The sequence below is a fragment of the Antedon bifida genome, chromosome 4 (genome assembly GCF_963402885.1).
Source record: "Antedon bifida chromosome 4, ecAntBifi1.1, whole genome shotgun sequence".
Taxonomy (NCBI): domain Eukaryota; kingdom Metazoa; phylum Echinodermata; class Crinoidea; order Comatulida; family Antedonidae; genus Antedon; species Antedon bifida.
In genome coordinates, this window is record NC_136229.1 from 29,259,169 (window position 1) to 29,277,788 (window position 18,620).

An 18,620-nucleotide genomic window follows, 5' to 3' on the forward strand; every position below is an offset into this window, starting at 1 on the left:
GATATAAATGGTTTCTATACGTCTATAAGATTATAATAACGTAATATATGCGCACATATAGCAACATTATTGCATAATAATAGTAATTTGAAAAGAGCATATTTTGGCCATTTTCTGAAAAATCCCTGTACTATAGTACAGGGATTTTTTCGAAAAATGCCCAAATTTCGACCTTTTTATTTTTTGATATAAATGGTTTCTATACGTCTATAAGATTATAATAACGTAATATATGCGCACATATAGCAACATTATTGCATAATAATAGTAATTTGAAAAGAGCATATTTTGGCCATTTTCTGAAAAAACCCTGTACTATAAGTACAGGGATTTTTCGAAAAATGCCCAAATTTCGACCTTTTTATTTTTTGATATAAATGGTTACTATACGTCTATAAGAGTATAATAACGTAATATATTCGCATATATAGCAAAATTATTGCATAATAATAGTATTTTGAAAAGTTCATATTTTGGGCATTTTTCGACCTTTTTATTTTTTTATATAAATGGTTAATATACGTCTATAAGGGTTCTAGGACACCTACCCCCTAGACAGTTACCCCCCGGATGTTTACCACCCGGACAACTACCCCCTTAGGACAACTACCCCCCGGACAACTACTCCCCGGACAACTACCCCCTTAGGACAACTACCCCCTTAGGATAACAACCCCCCGGACAACTACCCCCCGGACAACTACCCCCTTAGGACAACTACCCCCTTAGGACAACTACCCCCCGGGTAACTACCCCCCCCCCCCCGGACAACTACCCCCCGGACAACTACCCCCTTTCTTAGGACAACTACCCCCAGGACAAATACCCCCATGACAACTACTCCCCCCCCCCCCCCAATCCAAAAGTAGACAAATATATAGGACCGGTTTCTGTAAAAATGAAATCATCTGTTTTTAACGGGTGTTTCGAAACTAGAGACCCGAGACCAGAGACCTGACAGGGGGGGGGGGGGTAATTGTCCGGGGGGTAGTTGTCCAGGGGTTAGTTGTCCTACGGAGGTAGTTGTTCTAAAAGATTATTTGCCCTCGTAGTATCGTCAAGGTCCAGGAGGTAGTTGTCCTACGGGGAGTATTGTGTCAGAGGTAGTTGTCCGCGGGGTAATTACCGGGGGGGGGGGGTGGTAATTGTCCGGTTGTTGAATGGTCTGGGTGGTAGTTGTCCGTCCGGGGGTAGTTGTTCTAAAGGGATAGTTGTCTGGGTGGTAGTTGTCCAGGGGTTAGTTGTCTTACGGAGGTAGTTGTCCTGAAACATTATTTGCCCTCGGAGTATTGTCCAGGTCAAGAGGTAGTTGTCCGCGGGGTAATTACCAGGGGGAGGGGGTAATTGTCCGGGGGGGGGGGGTAATTTTCAGGGGGTAATTGTTCCTTGGGGGTAATTGTCCGGGGGGTAGTTGTCCAGGGGTTAGTTGTCCTACGGAGGTAGTTGTCCTAAAAGATTATTTGCCCTCGTAGTATTGTCCAGGTCCAGGAGGTAGTTGTCCTACGGGGAGTATTGTGTCAGAGGTAGTTGTCCGCGGGGTAATTACCGGGGGGGGGGGTAATTGTCCGGGGGGTAATTGTTCCTAGTGGGTAATTGTCCGGGGGGTAGTTGTCCAGGGGGTAGTTGTCCTAAGGGGGTTGTTGTCCTAAGGGGGTAGTTGTCCGGGGGGTAGTTGTCCTAAAGGGGTAGTTGTCCTAAGGGGGTAGTTGTCCAGGTGGTGGTTGTCCGGGGGGTAGTTTTCCGGGGGGTAAATGTCCAGGGGGTGAATATCCGGATACGGTCTATAAGATAATAATAACGTAATATATTCGCATATATAGCAAAATTATTGCATAATATTAGTATTTTGAAAAGTGCATATTTTGACAATTTTTTGTACTATATATAGGCCTAGTACAGGGATTTTTTCGAAAAATGCCAAAATTTCGAACTTTTTATTTTTTCATATAAATGGTTACTATACGTCTATAAGATGATAATAACGTAATATATGCGCATATATAGCAAAAGTATTGCATAATAATAGTATTTTGAAAAGTGCATATTTTGGCAATTTTTTGAAAAAAATCCCTGTACTATAGTACAACAAATACTTCAAATCGGCGCTCGACAAAAATGGTACAAGTCCTTCTGTGTGTAAACTAACCCTTTATTAGACATGGCTATAACACAATAAATACAAATTGTAAATTGCCCATTTTAATTAATAAACATAGATGCTTACACTTTCGATAAACAATATGGCTATATGAAATCGGTTTCCCGTCTTTTTGAAAACTACGCCCTTTTTTAATATAATCACGACAAACACTATCGTAATCATAAAGTATATAATATATTGTAATATTTTAAAATAAGGGTTCATAATTATTTGTAAGAAATTTTCGACATTTATATATAGCAGTTGGCCATCTAGGCTCTCTAAAAGGTACGGTTACAAATCCAAATTGTCTGTATAGACGTAAGGCTGATTGATGGCACTCTGTACATTCAAGATGTACTTCTCTGTAACCTACTCGTCGACAGAATGCTAGAGCATGTTTCAACAACATGCATCCTATTCCTTTAGATCGGTACTCCTTTTCCAACACGAATCGTTTCAACTCGGCGATGTTGCCATCTTCTTTTGTTTCCAATACAGCTAACGTTCCAATAATCCTTTCACTTTGAAGATTTTTAGCAATGAAGTATTTAGAACGATCCGTGGCATAATGTTTACCAATATCCATAACATCATCTTGTGTTTGACAATACGAATATATAGGATAGTAGATATAAACGCAAAACGCACACAAACCAAGTAATAGAGAAGTGCATGCTAGTGCAATAGAATGAGTACAATAGTACACTAGTGTCAATAGTGCGATGAAAATCACTTGGTATTTCCTTTCCTTGATGCAGCAAATAAACAGACTAGGTATCTGTGATTGCACGTAGATATTTCTAAATAGGTCAGAACATGTTTGATAGTCTTTCTCTTCAACAGGCTTTATTATCACTTCCATTTTAATGATTTAAACTATTTGTCACAGAGACAATGAATGAATGAATTGACAAATGGTTCACAAAATATGAAACGTTACCCTTATTTACACTTATAACCAATTAATCTTTGATACAAAGGCTCTATTCATTTATATAATAATTATATCTATAATAATTATACATTTTACGAAGTAGGCCTACGCACACCATATGTGCTTCACCTATTATAATCATTCGCTAATTACTGGTATAATCGAGATTTAACCGTCCTATACAGTCATTTAATTTTAATATAAACTGGAAAATTTCCGACAGAATTTTTCTAAATAACATAGTGCACCCTATATAAGTAAAAGCAATCATCAGAATAATCTCTCCAAAAAAAAACAACAAACAAATAAATACAATTGCTAACGCAATGTATGCGCATAATAGCAAAATCATTGCATAATAATAGTGTTTTGAAAAGTGCATATATTGGGCATTTTTCGAAAAAAGCCCATATTTCGCCCCTTTTTATTTTTTAACGTAACTAGTTACTTTAGCTCTATAAGATGATGATAATATCCCTGTACTGACGTCCATGCGTTGCGTCCTAGTGGGAACCAAGCTGAAGAAAGAAGGTTCATCGTATAAGAATCCTATATGAATAAATGAAAGACTGCAAAGTGCTATTGAAAAGGAAAACAGAGCTGGAAGAACAAGTGTATCTGAAGAGCAAACGTTATTCTAAACAAGATTTAACTTCAAATCGGTGCTCGACAAAAAAGTCCTTTTATGTGTAAACTATACCCTTTATTAGACATTGCTTCGACACAAATAATACAAATTGTTAGCCCATTTTAATTCATTAACATATAACATAGATGCTTACACCTTCGATAAACAATGGGTCTATATGAAATCAATTTCACCTCTTTTTGAAAACTACACCCTTTTATAATATAATCACGACTAAGATTATCTTAATAATAATGTATATAATAATATATTGTAATATTTTAAAATAAGGGTTAATAACAATTAGTAAGAATTTTTCGACATTTATATTTAGTAGTTGGCCATCTAGTAGTCTCTCTAATAATTGATACGGTTACAAATCCAAAATTTCTGTATAGACGTAAGGCTGATTGATGGCTCTCTGTACATTCAAGATGTACTTCTCTGTAACCTGCTCGTCGACAGAATGCTAGAGCATGTTTCAACAACATGCATCCTATTCCTTTAGATCGGTACTCCTTTTCCAACACGAATCGTTTCAACTCGGCGATGTTGCCATCTTCTTCTGTTTCCAATACAGCTAATGTTCCAATAATCCTTCCACTTTGAAGATTTTTAGCAATGAAGTATTTAGAACGATCCGTGGCATAATGTTTACCAATATCCATAACATCTTCTTGTGTTTGACAATACGAATATATAGGATAGTAGATATAAACGCAAAACGCACACAAACCAAGTAATAGAGAAGTGCATGCTAGTGCAATAGAATGAGTGTAATAGTACACTAGAGCCAATATTGCGATGAAAATCACTTGGTATTTCCTTTTCTTGATGCAGCAAATAAACAGACTAGGTATCTGTGATTGTACGAAGATCTTTCTAAATAGGTCAGAACATGTTTGATAGTCTTTCTCTTCAACAGGCTTTATTATCACTTCCATCTTAATCATTTAGAGACAATGAATGAATTGATAATGGTTCGCACAATATAAAAAGTTACCCTTATATACACTTAAAACCATTTGACCTTTGATACAAAGGCTTTATTCCTATATATGGATATATAGAATTGATAATTATATCTATATACATTTCCAAAGTACGCACACCATATGTGCTTGACCGATTATAATTATTCTAATTATTAGTTTTTTAATTGAGATTTAACCGTCCTATACCGTCATTTAATTTTAATTTAATTTTAACTTGAAAATATCCGACAGAATTTTTCTTAATAACATAGTCCACTCTATATAACTAAATACAATCTTCAGAATAATCTCTCTCAAAAACAACAAATAAATAATACAATTTCACAAATCAACATTTTAATTATTGTGTCCTTACAAAAACCACACAATTATTATTGCGCATTTTCAGTTGTTTAATTTGAAATTATTCTTCGGGACCCAGTATCGGACAGTTAAAAACTGTGTATAAAAAGTATATTATATCTAAATCCTATTAAACTGCATCTGTCACCTAGAAGTAGTTTAATGGCATTTTACTAGCATGTAAACACATAGTATTTGCACAGATATTTTTACTGTAACAAAGTAGGCGCCTTGGTAAAGCAATACACAACTCCACGCTTTGGCCAATCGATTTACTTTATCCAATATCAGTCAAACTAATTGCTGTCAATTTTTGATTCGTAACACTTCTCCTAATTGCTCTCAATTCCGGATTTGCAGAATAGTTGTGAACCTACGACACAATCAGTATCTTATGTATTATACTATGTGCGATTATATACTCAAATGAGGTTCTGCACAGTATAGAAAGATGATGATGACGATGATGATGATAATTCACAATAATATCCGTAAATTTAGTAGTTCTTTCACGAGAGAATTGATTATTAATATGACATAATACAATGCTAGCATTTAATTGTGCACAACACAACACAAATATAATTTACCTGATTCGAAATGCCTGAAAAAGGCGGCGCTGTTGGATTGTACGAGGGGTTGTTAACTTTTTGAAAAAATAACTATTACACGCCATGTGACCAAGATCGTCCAATCAAATGACAGGAACTTATTTTAAAAAAAAGTTGCACAGTTAAACGTAACTCTTCGTCATCTTTATTTTTTTTTTAACCAGGGAATTGAAGAGTGTCTCGAAACTGGGCTTCTTTTCAAGATAATATGGATTGTACGTATTTGAATGTCAAAGAAATAAAATGTATGATTGTCTTATCAAAATTCCTTTTCTTGATGCAGCAAATAAACAGACTAGGTATCTGTGATTGTACGAAGATCTTTCTAAATAGGTCAGAACATGTTTGATAGTCTTTCTCTTCAACAGGCTTTATTATCACTTCCATTTTAATCATTTAGAGACAATGAATGAATTGATAATGGTTCGCAAAATATAAAAGGTTACCCTTATTTACACTTAAAACCATTTAACCTTTGATACAAAGGCTTTATTCATATATATGGATATATAGAGTGATAATTATATCTATATACCTTTCCAAAGTACGCACACCATATGTGCTTGGCCGATTATAATTATTCTAATTATTAGTATAATTGAGATTTAACCGTCCTATACCGTCATTTAATTTTAATTTTAATATAAACTTGAAAATATCCGACAGAATTTTTCTAAATAACATAGTGCGATTGTACGAGGGGTTGTTAACTTTTTGAAAAAAAAACTATTACACGCCATGTGACCCAGATCGTCCAATCAAATGACAGGAACTTATTTAGAAAAAAGTTGCACAGTTAAACGTAACTCTTCGTCATCTTTATTTTTTTGTAACCAGGGAATTGAAGAGTGTATCGAAACTGGGCTTCTTTTCAAGATAATATGGATTGTACGTATTTGAATGTCAAAGAAATAGAATGTATGATTGTCTTATCAAAATATAAGTATATGAATGACCTTACAAGCATTAATTGCCAATCAAGCCTCATATATTTATCGTACAATTTATTGTTTTTCAAAATGTAATGATACTTTGATTGCATCTTGTATCTTCTTCTTGTTTGCTTCCTTGGCACATGTGTAAAATTGGCAGGGAAATATCTCAAACATTCATATGATTGTAGTAGCAATTTACACAATTTAAAGAATTCATTTTGAATAGAAACCATCCTTTTCACTTTACACAAGTAATCGCGAAAAGAAGCCCAACTCGAAAAGAAGCCTATCTCAAAAAGAAGTCCACCGAAGAAAAAGAAGCTGATATTTTACGGTATTTCCTTATCTAGGTCTTCTCGACATTGCCACAGATACCGTACATACAGTAACATAAAAAAAAACACGATTGCATTTAATACTTACATATAAATAAACTAAGTAATTTGATATATTACTTCAAATAATCACAACGGTTTATGTTTCTTTCTTAAAACTTGGTGTTGGCGGCATTCTTCTAAATTAAAGACATATTATTGCTATATAGTTAATAACCTATTAATGAAACATATTTTAATACGATACATTGCGGCATTAAACATTATAGATACTTTAATGATCCATTATTGGCAAACAGGTGCGTTTACCTAACCGACGGAACTCAATTAGGATACAAAATTGCAATGTCATATTTTTATTACCGAGTATCGACAATCTGATTTTTCTGTAGTTTGTGTCTGAATTTGATAGTATATCTTTTTATACATACATTGAGTTAGACCTACTTTGACTCAGTTTGAAGTTGGCGTAAATAAGTGTGAATATGTTTGACAATATTGCACATAATAACGAAATCGTGTTATTATCAACCAAAACAGTGTGGATCTGAAAACCACGTGTCATGTATGATTCTCTTTTTCAACTTTAACATATTGAAGATGCACTTCAAAATTGTTATCCTGACATTCGATTCAAAATAAAGCGGCCGATTACGTTCCAAAAGAATATTCTTCAATTCTACTCATTATTATTTCAAATACAATTTATAGTATAACAGTAATACTGAGTACAACCTTCTTTCTCGAGATAAATGTAAGCTTATACAAATGTGATATTACTAATATTAGTATTATCAGAAAATATTTAATTACGGTTTGCATCATACAATATTGTAACTGAACTTTATTTTATATTTTAATTGCTTAAATACACGTAAAACGGCATTGAGTGACGTTATTTTTTTTTAAATATCATTGCCAGCAATATCCATTGTTGTTAATGGACAATAATTGCCATTAAGCATTATACAGCCGACTATTTTCAGTACCATTAGTGACAGTAAATTTTATTGTATAATAGATCTTCAAACGCAACAGATATGATTCTGAAGTATGCACACAAAATTAGAAACATTATGTCGATCCCGCACTAGATTTGTTTTTATGGCAAAGCATTGTACAATACTTGCGTTTTTACTGAGTAAAACGCGTTGTGATATCCGCTTGTTTGTTAAGGATGAATTACACTTAATATACCCATCAGTTTGTTCATATCCAGGTGTGTCGTATCATAGCCCAATATCAATTACTCTGGGATGGGGAAGATGGAGAGGGCAAATAGCAGTTCGGGTGTCGATATCAACTAACTCAACGCTCTTTCAAACAACATTGCGGCTAATAGGAGGCATTAGATTTGCGATGATAGACGACCCCAAAACTTGCGCATCGTCGTAATCACTTGAATGTTGGAAAATTTATATTTTAAATGGTTAAAAGCCACTTTCATAATAACCGAAACTTAATCCTAATAACGTAATCTCGCTCATGAGATCAATTTTCAAGACCCACACAAATATCATATTTTATCAAAATTCAACACACAATTATGTAACTTTTCTTAATATATATGTTCTAATTTAATAATCATATGTAGGTCTATACACTTATATAATAAGTAAGGTAATAGAGTCAATTGTTTTGACATCACAACATCGCGACACTAACAAAGTAAATGGGCCTCTTACTAGAACATTCAGCTAAATCCAATCTTTAATTACGCGGATGTGCCAACTTAATGTATAAAATTATCACGTACTACAGATGTAAAATGATGTACTTGAAAGAATAAGTCTACATAAGTTATAAGGTTGAACGTATAAATAGCCGTTATAATAATTAACTCGATGATGAAAAGTAACTCTTTAACGTCCCATCATTATTGTTATTACAGTATTGACCTAGTTCGATAACTGAGACAAGAAGATCGACATGAACTACTACTCATAACTACTTTATGTCAGTAATTTTAAACATGGATTGACTCCATAAGATGTCATAGACAACAATATTTTTACAGTACAACTGAGTTTATCCTTGCCAAAAGTACGTACATGTATTATATTTTTTAGTACCGGCCTATTTTCATTAGGCGAATTTGTTCGCGCGAATCGGAAGAATTGGTACAGTAGTTCGAATTGTTTCTACTTTTTGCGAAGCGAATTGCGCAACCAATATATGAGATCAGGAAATGAGCTATGACGCGTTCATGAGCACTCAGCCACTCGCAGCGATTTTTTTTCTCTGTGAAGCTTTGAATTCGCGCGAACAAATTCTCTTCGTGCAAAAAGAAGCTTTAGTTCACTGAACGGAACATTGATATTTCATGGTAATAAACGGTACTATATTTTCCGATTTTTTTTGTGAACATTATCGACAATTGTCAGGTACGAGAGGTTGTTGACTGATCGACGGTGTCGGCCGTCTAGTCGTATATAACTAGTCTTCGCCTCCGCCTGTAAAATAAGGCGGTTAATCGTTGAACTCATACAATATTCTTACCATTTAACTCATAAATATTTGTTATTTAATCTACTGTTACGAAGGAGGAACTCCAACAAGGAGGAACATAGGCAATATTTGTGCTTGAAAGTATTCATTTCATTATTGACACGTGATGCGAAATCAAGCATTTTGTTAAAAATTACACTAATTTCTATATTCAACTTAATATAATTATTATGATACTTCAAAATCAGTGATTAAAGGTGTTTATATTTTAAAAGCAATAAACAATTACACATATTACGACATTTTTGCTACGAGTAAATTATCATCAAGTTTAAGCAATACATTGACCTTATTTTTTGTTTGAATAGTACTTCCGTTTCAACAACCCAAGTCAAACCGAATTGAAATTCCTAAAAATACAATCATAACATGCATTTATTCATTACAGACAGACACAATGTCTGGAGAAATGTTACACGGGAGTGTAATTAAGATCAAATAATCTTCCTTCTTCTGTCGATTTTATGTGTTAATTCATTAAATAACCAATTATAAGAAATATTATTGATTACCTGTATGTGGTACTCTAAGGACACATTCTGAGAAAATGTAATTTCTTAAAAATTAATCTTAGTGAAGTTTGTTACTAGTTAAATATTATGTCATTTATTTTTATCTCCGAACATACCGACATTTTAGTGTACAAATTAATGGTAAAGTTTGGTTCCCAATCACGACGGAATGGATCATCTGAACTGTCACTTGCGATTGGTCAACTCACTTACGTTGTGCCTACGTTTCGGGTTGCGTCCGAGTGGAAAACAACCTTAAGCAAATTCTATCAACAATTAGGTTAGGTCTGGCTTAAAGACGTTTAAAAATGTTTGCAAAAATGGCCTCTAAACCTAACGATGGACTGATATCATTTTGTTAGTATGTTCCTGTATTGTTTTTTATTTTCTGTATTTTTATTTTCTACCCTAAAAACTTTACCACCACGATTGTTAGAAATAAACAACATGTAGGAACAAGAAGACGACAGCTACACTATGCCTCAACATACACAACATAACATATAGATACGATCCACACAACGACTTGTCGACCCTTTACGAGCAGTTACAAACTATAAGACAATATGTGTTAAGATAAGATAACTCTATTCGTCCACCGAAAATCATGATGCTTATCTCACAGAAGAAAGTTAAAACACAAGATAAAATTCTATCCATTAACCATAATTTATATAACTATAATCAACAAACATAGAGTACGTAGTAGTAACACTTTTTCAGAAAACTTTCTTTCTTTACATGTCATCGCATTACTGGAGGTACTCTTCTTCTTTATTTCATCAAAAAATACAAATGCTAATTTTTTCAATGGCTATCTATTGTTCTACAGGTATTGAGATTTAACTTTCTGTAAGTTAAACTTAACCTAATCTAATTTTAACACAATTTTTAACACTGTAGGTTATGGTATACCAACGAGGCACATACGTTGTACAAACACAACCGAATTTATATAACCGAATTTATATAATCTCATATATTAAAAAAAGTTAATAACCTAACCTTTCAAGAAAATGTAGTTTAGAGTTCATTTTTTTATGAGTTTTTCAGTTACGTAAACAAACTTCCATCTGCAGTATTACGATATAGGAAATTGTTTTTTAATTGCATCGAATTTTTATATTGATATGGATAATAACAAACATTGATGGCTTTTTTTAATCGCGTGTTGTTTGTCCGTTCATTCCATATTAAAGATGTTTAATGTTCTCGTGTCATCTAAAAATTTAAATTATTGATGTAGCACTTACTAACCTTTTAGCCACGGAAGATTAATTTAAGGGAATTTTGAAAAGTGGTGTTTCTGTCAGCAATTTTGTCAGCGAACTTTGAAATAGACGTCTGGGTGCCTGATAATTAAAAATCTCATATTTTACAATTGTTTCGAAATGTTTTCTATACTTTTATTATGATTATTAACACCGGGCCGGAACCTTCTAAATCCGATATTACTGTTCTTAGCAGTGTTTTTTTTAACTTAACTTAACTATTGCACAGAAAACACCTGAAAATGGACTTCCCTGACAACAACACTCATCCAAATAATCATCTAATCATTGCATTTGGTATTTTGCACCCGATTCTGTAGCTGTAATGAGATAATATCTAAACGACTATCGCAAGTCAGTTTCAAACCTGTATTGTCTATTAGGCCTAGTACTTTTAATACATGTTATGCTAAAACTGCAGTTTTTCTCTCTGCATAAGCTATATAGTTTTTCTAACTGACTTGTGGTAATGCTGGAACCAAATATTTTTGAAATAGTCGAATAATATCAGACTAATTTAAGATTTACATATTTTTATTCGGTGTTTAGAGTTGGATAGCCGAGTGGTTAGGACACTTGACTGTCATACAGATAGACCCGGGTTCAATTCCCGACAACTCCCAGTCCACTCAGCTGTAATTGAGTACCTAGTTGAAAATACTAGGGAGAAAAAAGGCAGCGTGGAAAGGAACTGGCCACCCTACCACATAATGCCGAGGCTTAGTACAATGAGCTCCTAACAGCTCATTCCCCACGTTCAGAATGAACACGGGACTCACCAGGAGATTCGGTGTCATTTTTTACTTTCGTGGGTATAGTATAATATTTTCATAGCTAATTAAAATAAACTATTATTGTTTGATTACCTAACGCAACAGGTGCGTGTCTGCATTATTTTAAACTGAAATACCCTTTACATTATATTAAACAAATATATGAGAGTATCAAGATTCGTATTAATATTGCAAATATATGCAATATTTTACAAAACGTCACAAATTGTAGGGAAGGTGTCTTTAAGATAAAAAAAACCCAGATATAATGATAATCACCTAAAATCATTAAAATGTAATTGAAAACGATGTCCAATTAGCGTCATAATGTACAAAGATTTCCCGGGAGATACAGCCAACATTTTCTTTTTCAAAATGAAATCTCTGAATGAATATATTTGTTATGGTTCAATAAAAAACATTGCTTTATCTAAAACTGTTATGTTTGTAACAATTGCATGGTGTGTATGTTATTGTCTTGAAATTATAGTGTTTGAAGGTTTCCATGGCGAAATAAATAATACGTTGATATATATTTTGCGGTACATTACGTACGTATTACATAACGTATACATAAGAACTGTTGAGTTTATCGATGTTTCGATCAATATATACTTCGATCGTCCTCAGGAGTGAGAAATTGAGAAAGTTCAGGAAACTGGAGAAAATAAAATTGGATGTCTAGGTTTGATAGGTAAAACAATAGCAAGATGGGAGTGATCACCCGATTCTGTGGCTGTAAGTACACTCAGTGTGGAAGACTGTCGACAGTTTACTAGAGACCTATCTGACTGTATTAAGTACTTTTAATACACGATATCGCTGTCATTAGATCTCGGGTGGAGTGATTGAAACTATAGAAGAGCATTGTTTATGAGAGGTGTGAAGAAGTGAAACAAACTAAAAACAATAGCATTGTCTGAACAAGGCATTATACATGGCTGCAGTCGCGTGCTAAAATTTGAGTTAGTGTTTACCGACCGACCGACCGAACAACCGACCGACCGACATAGTGAGCTGTAGAGTCACGTTTGCACGCGACTAAAAAGGTTGTGAAGAAAACTGGCCAAAGACTACGGCATGGTTTAATGTCGATGTCGATTCTTTGTAAATAAAGATAGCCAAATTTAAAAAAAATAAATAACTAAAAATATCGTTCATCAAGACATTATGTAATCATTTTATCAAAGATTGCAGTTACCACAGGGTTGCTTTCATGTTTGCGGTCATTGGTTGGCCTTACAATGGAATTACTGATATTATTATTGTTTTGGATCAAATAAATGTTCTTCTTGATTCTTGATTCTTTTACAAAAATACTAATTTTTATATCTGTGGAAATAAAATAACATAATCATGTAATGAGAAAAAAAAAATTAGGTAGGATTATGGTAACGAAGGCAACTATCTTAAATAATAAATCATCTCGGAACTCTTCAATCGTCAGTGGAAGTACGAATATAAAAACAACTTAAAAAGTGTAATAAAAAAAAAATAATGAGTGCTTTGTACTTTTAATATGGAGAATATTTTCATTTGTTGAAAGCCTGACTGTTTTATTAACAAGGCGTATCTAGGTAAAAAGAACAGTCAATCTTTCAACTCATTACATTCTCATTATTGAACTCATAAACATTATTATTACGTTGTGCAATTGTATTGCAAAGGAGAGTAATCTTTAATTACACTCCTTTAATCAGTAATTATTATTTCCCATTATTTTATCAATATGCATTACTAATCTGTCTAATCTCTCAACAGCCCAGTGATTTATAATCCGAATTAGCGACTGAATTTGATAATCTGATTTAATCCACACTCGAAACACCGATCCATTGATTCACCCGTAAAAAATGTTCTAAACACGACATTTTTATATATCTAAGTACATGGGTAATGGTATTGTTCTAATTTAGTTTGGGTTCATATGGGCATTATATGACTAGGCATGTGAAATGATAGAAAATCAAATGGTTTGGATGACATTGTTTAATCTGTTGCATTAATAATACTAAATCCGATAAGTCATACAATGAAAGATAGGTATAATGGAGTTCAGTTGTAATTGCAGTTACACAAGTAGCATGTACCTTTAGACCAAACGAGTTTGTTTTTATTACAATTTGCTTTTGTTTGTGTTTTCTTATATAAATTGTGTAAGGTAATCTTATTTCATGTTATGTAATTAATAAAACTATAGAAGTATGTTTTAAGAAAAAAAACTAGAATGTATAGAAATGGGAAAAAATAGAAACAGATGGGAATAAAAACAAGTGACGAGGTATCACATGTTATTACATATAAAGACATGTAGGCCTATACGAAATATTTATGAGAGAACGATGAATATTTTTTTGCTCCCGCGAAATGCAAAAAAAAAAAATAAACAAATAAAAAATGTATGATTAAGAATGAAAGAAAAATCATTTTCTCATAAGAATGATTGAAAATAAATGTGTTCTTTGATTGATTGATTGACTGGTCATTAAAAAACAATTCATAGCGAAATTATACAGTAAATTTGAATAATGTTCATAAAAAAATAAAATTCAGCCTACATTCAGCATATTGTTTTGTTTTTACAGTACTAGTTTGCTACATTAAATACAACAACAATAATCATAATTGTTTTTGTATAGCGCCTAACCATGATAAATTCCCTAAAGGGCTAAAGACTTGAGCCAGGTAGAAATCATATAATCCATATGTTATGCGAAAGAGATGGGTTTTCAGCAACTGTTTGAAGATGTCAATAGAGTTGGCATTCTTCTTGATTGATTGTGGAAGAGTATTCCAAAAAGGACGGAGCTGTGCAAGAGAATGACCGGTCAGAAAATATATGTAGGCCTACGTGTTCTTGGTTGGAATAGTCGAGGCCACAGACCGAGTCGTATTGTTTGAAATTTTAAAAGTGAACTAAATAGTACCAATTACAGAAGTCACGTAAGCTTCAAGAGTTCAATGTGTTCTTGATGATATTCATTAAACTATCGTACCATGTTGAGTAATTATTGTGTTATCAATAGGCCTACATAATAAAAAATGTTTTTTTTTGTTTTAAAGATACATTTTAAAAGGTGGGCGAACAACCTCAAAAGCGCCTCAAATCAACTTTTGCAATATTTGTTTAACGGTAAAAAATACAGAAATACATTAAACTATATTGGTATTTTCTTAATAAATATGTTATTGGAGTAAATTATCATATTGTAGTATACCATCCTTTTGTTATTCACATTATCAGTACAGTTGATAAAATGCTGGTAGGGATATTAGCATTTCAATATAATAGTTTCTGTTTACAACAATAACTTTACTAATTTTGAAAGGAAAGTTCGCGTGCAATAAAACAGTTCAATAAATATTTATGATACTACATCATGTTTTGGAATCCTGTCGTACTAAAGCAGAAAGGTCTACCATAAAGGATGTGCATGCACTTAGTATGTACACAAGGTGTTTGATTAGAACACTCTTTAAAGACATTTTATCGATTCTCCTTAATTTCTTTGAAGATTATCAATGGAGCACTTGATTGATGACAGGTACAATGAAGAGGTATTTCTAAACACGGGAAAAACATACAGCGAACCTGATTTAGTAGTCCTCTTTAGGATATGCCTGGCAGTCTGTGGTATCACGTTCAACCTCCTTTTACTGGTCTTGTTCCTGAGACGTCGCGTGATAGACGGAAAACCTACATCCGTATATTGTCTCCTAGAAAGTTTGACATTTTCGAATCTGGTCTCGTCTGTTGGTATCATTCCATTTCCTGCAGTGAGTGACGTACCGGATGATACCATGGGCTCCATCTACTGTTTACTTGTGTTTTATCCGATGTTGTTTTGGATTGGTAACATCGCAGGCATACTTTCATTGCTTTTCATAACTCTAGATCGTTATGTACACGTGGTACATCCAAGGTGTCATCGAAAACACATCGAAAGAAATCACAATCTAAGTACACTCGTTACTTTGTGTATATGGATAATAGCAATTTTCATAAACTTTTCCGGAATATTAGTAGTTTCAACAACTGAAAATGACGAATGTACTGTTAAGTGGGTGACGATTAACCAGTTTCAAGCATTTAGTATTTTCATATTTGTCATTTTATACGCCGTACCAACTTTCTTTCACGTGATGGCGTACTGTCATATCCGCTATAAAATTAAAAGGAGCAATACGTATGCTATCGATGTCATTTTATCACAGCAATACCCACGATTTGACAGATGTTCTTCAATATCAAATGATATAATTAGTTTCTTTATATTGTCATTACTATTTGTGGTTTTTTGGGGTCAAGATCATCTTTTCTTCTTGTTGCTCAATCTCAAAGTCATATCGACGTCATTACTGCTGTCAAATTATCGCCACGTTGTTACACTTGTTGCGTACAGTTTGGCAGTCGTCAATCCGATATTGGTGATGCAAAGTAATCGTCATATTAAACGCACGGCTTTAAATTGCCGACGGGGTGTAGAGGGCGAAGACTCGACTAACGACGCGATGTGAATTTGTTCATGACGCCCAGTCGACAAAACTATACACATCGCCATCGCGACACAACTTTTTCATCGCCAGATGACAATAAATCATGTTTTGTTGGAGCATTTGTGATAGGAATCGAAACATAATATACAAATTATAGCCCAAAGAGGTTTACACACAATCTATTTCGGGCGGCATCTAGCGAACTAAAACTATAATAATCGTTTCTAATTATAAATTTTATTTAGACTGATAAAAGTTAACAGGAATTTAGACCTATATAAAAAACACATTGCCTATTATACAGTAAGTAGTTGAATATGTATATTATGTAATTGCTTATTCATATTTTGTGTACACTGAAATAACAATTGTATTTCCCCTATTTGCCTTACTATTTAAAATAAGTTTTATATGTATAAATGGAATCACTTTTTTTTCCTTGAGGGACAACGATATTATCAAAATAGTAAATTTAATTTACGTTTACGTATTTTAATGATAAAATAAATAAGATTAATGATGCTATTGTGACATATAGTATAGTTAAATCGTATGACATTGTTTTTTCTCATTAAAATAAGTTTATTTGAACTATATCTTCGTGTCATGGCTAGATACTACTATACCTAGTATTTCAAATTACATGTAACTATGAATTGTGGCTACTATCGCTGCTATCCTAGTCGCACTCAATTACAGTAAGTTAGTTTAGTTAGTATAACAGCAGTATTTGTCGGTTAATGGGCAACACTTCACACACGATCACTTTTTCTGACAATTATTGGCGACATTGATTATTAATGTATGACGTAAGACAGATGCTAAGAAGTAAAGGTTTTTACTAGGACGCAACGCAAGGACCAATGGCAAGCGACAGTTTATATAGTTCATCAATTGTGATTGGTCAATTTGTTTGCATTGCACTTACGTCACCGTGTTGCGTTTTAGTGGGAACCAAGTTGATATTACTATCAAAAATAAATATGGTTTTTTTTCTATCAACATTTCATATTTTCTGATGCCCACCGTAAACAAAATGATCAAGAAACGAAATATTGACAATTTCTGGCTCGGAACTATCGCTTGCATTTGGCTTCGGTACTAAAAATGTTAAAAGTAACAATTTAGAATTTAGCATAGTTTTCTTTATTCTGCAAAAGTTTGATAAATTCTTACATGTTTCGATACCTTGGGTTTGATCCTGCTTTAAAATGTAGCAATAATGTCTTTCATAATTATTGCGCATGCGTTGCCAATAACAAAGCATGCCGAAATATAAAGCCGATCTTCCACTAGGCGAATTTGTTCGCGCGAATCGAAAGCGCCAGCTTGTACGCATGCGTATTCATGTTTACATCTTCCAAATCCTTCTCTACGCATGCGTATTAGCTAACGCCTTCGATTCGCGCGAACAAATTCGCCTAGTGGAAAATCGGCTTAACGTTAAAGTTAAGGTTTACGCTTTGCGCGGGAAACACCCGAATTGAATATTTGTATTCGTTGAATGGAGGAGAAGTTTGGAAGCGTAGTTTTCCTATTCAACTTTACTTCGTCTCGTTGAATATAATCTTTCAACTCATTATAATATTCTCCACATTGAACTCACAAACATTCATTATTTGTATTATATAAAAGTTTTTGTATGATTAGTAAAATATATAAAAATCATTGCTGTCATTAAAGATATTACGGATGAGTTTTTCTTGATAATGATCGATATTTTTAGGCTAATGGTTTATATTGAAATGATAAGGAGTTGTTAAAAATGTGATGTCACTGAGGTTAGTTCATTTTCATCACTCATTTCCTAACTATATAGTTTAAATTTTCGCTCATTAACGAATAAAATCCAAATATAATGACTTGTTTTTATATCTTTATAGATGGTTCTAGATTAAAAAGTAAAAATAGCACAACATTGATGATCGGCAAACATATATCGCTTTTTATACAATAAACGGTAAATGATCGTTATGAACACGCACGTTCCTTAATTAAAATATCTACTTTGAAATAGTGCATTAAGATACGCTGCTCTATACAAAATATTTTCTTATTACCCTCATTGTCATGTTATTGTTATACATTATAAATCGAAATACCAGTAAAAGGAACAACAAGAGCTAAATAATGTTT

At 33.3% G+C, this 18,620-nt stretch overlaps 1 protein-coding gene across 1 annotated transcript; it reads left to right on the forward strand.

Moving 5' to 3' along the window:
• Window positions 1-15,381: 15,381 nt before the first annotated feature.
• Window positions 15,382-16,505, forward strand: LOC144839316 (uncharacterized). Its single transcript, XM_078694631.1, has one exon. The coding sequence runs from the start codon at window positions 15,510-15,512 to the stop codon at window positions 16,503-16,505; it is 996 nt and encodes a 331-aa protein (XP_078550757.1). The 5' UTR covers window positions 15,382-15,509.
• Window positions 16,506-18,620: the final 2,115 nt, after the last annotated feature.

What these genes read in the sequence shown, in the direction of transcription:
- LOC144839316 (XM_078694631.1), top strand. Translation starts at nt 15,510, where the DNA reads ATGGAGCACTTGATTGATGACAGGTACAATGAAGAGGTATTTCTAAAC.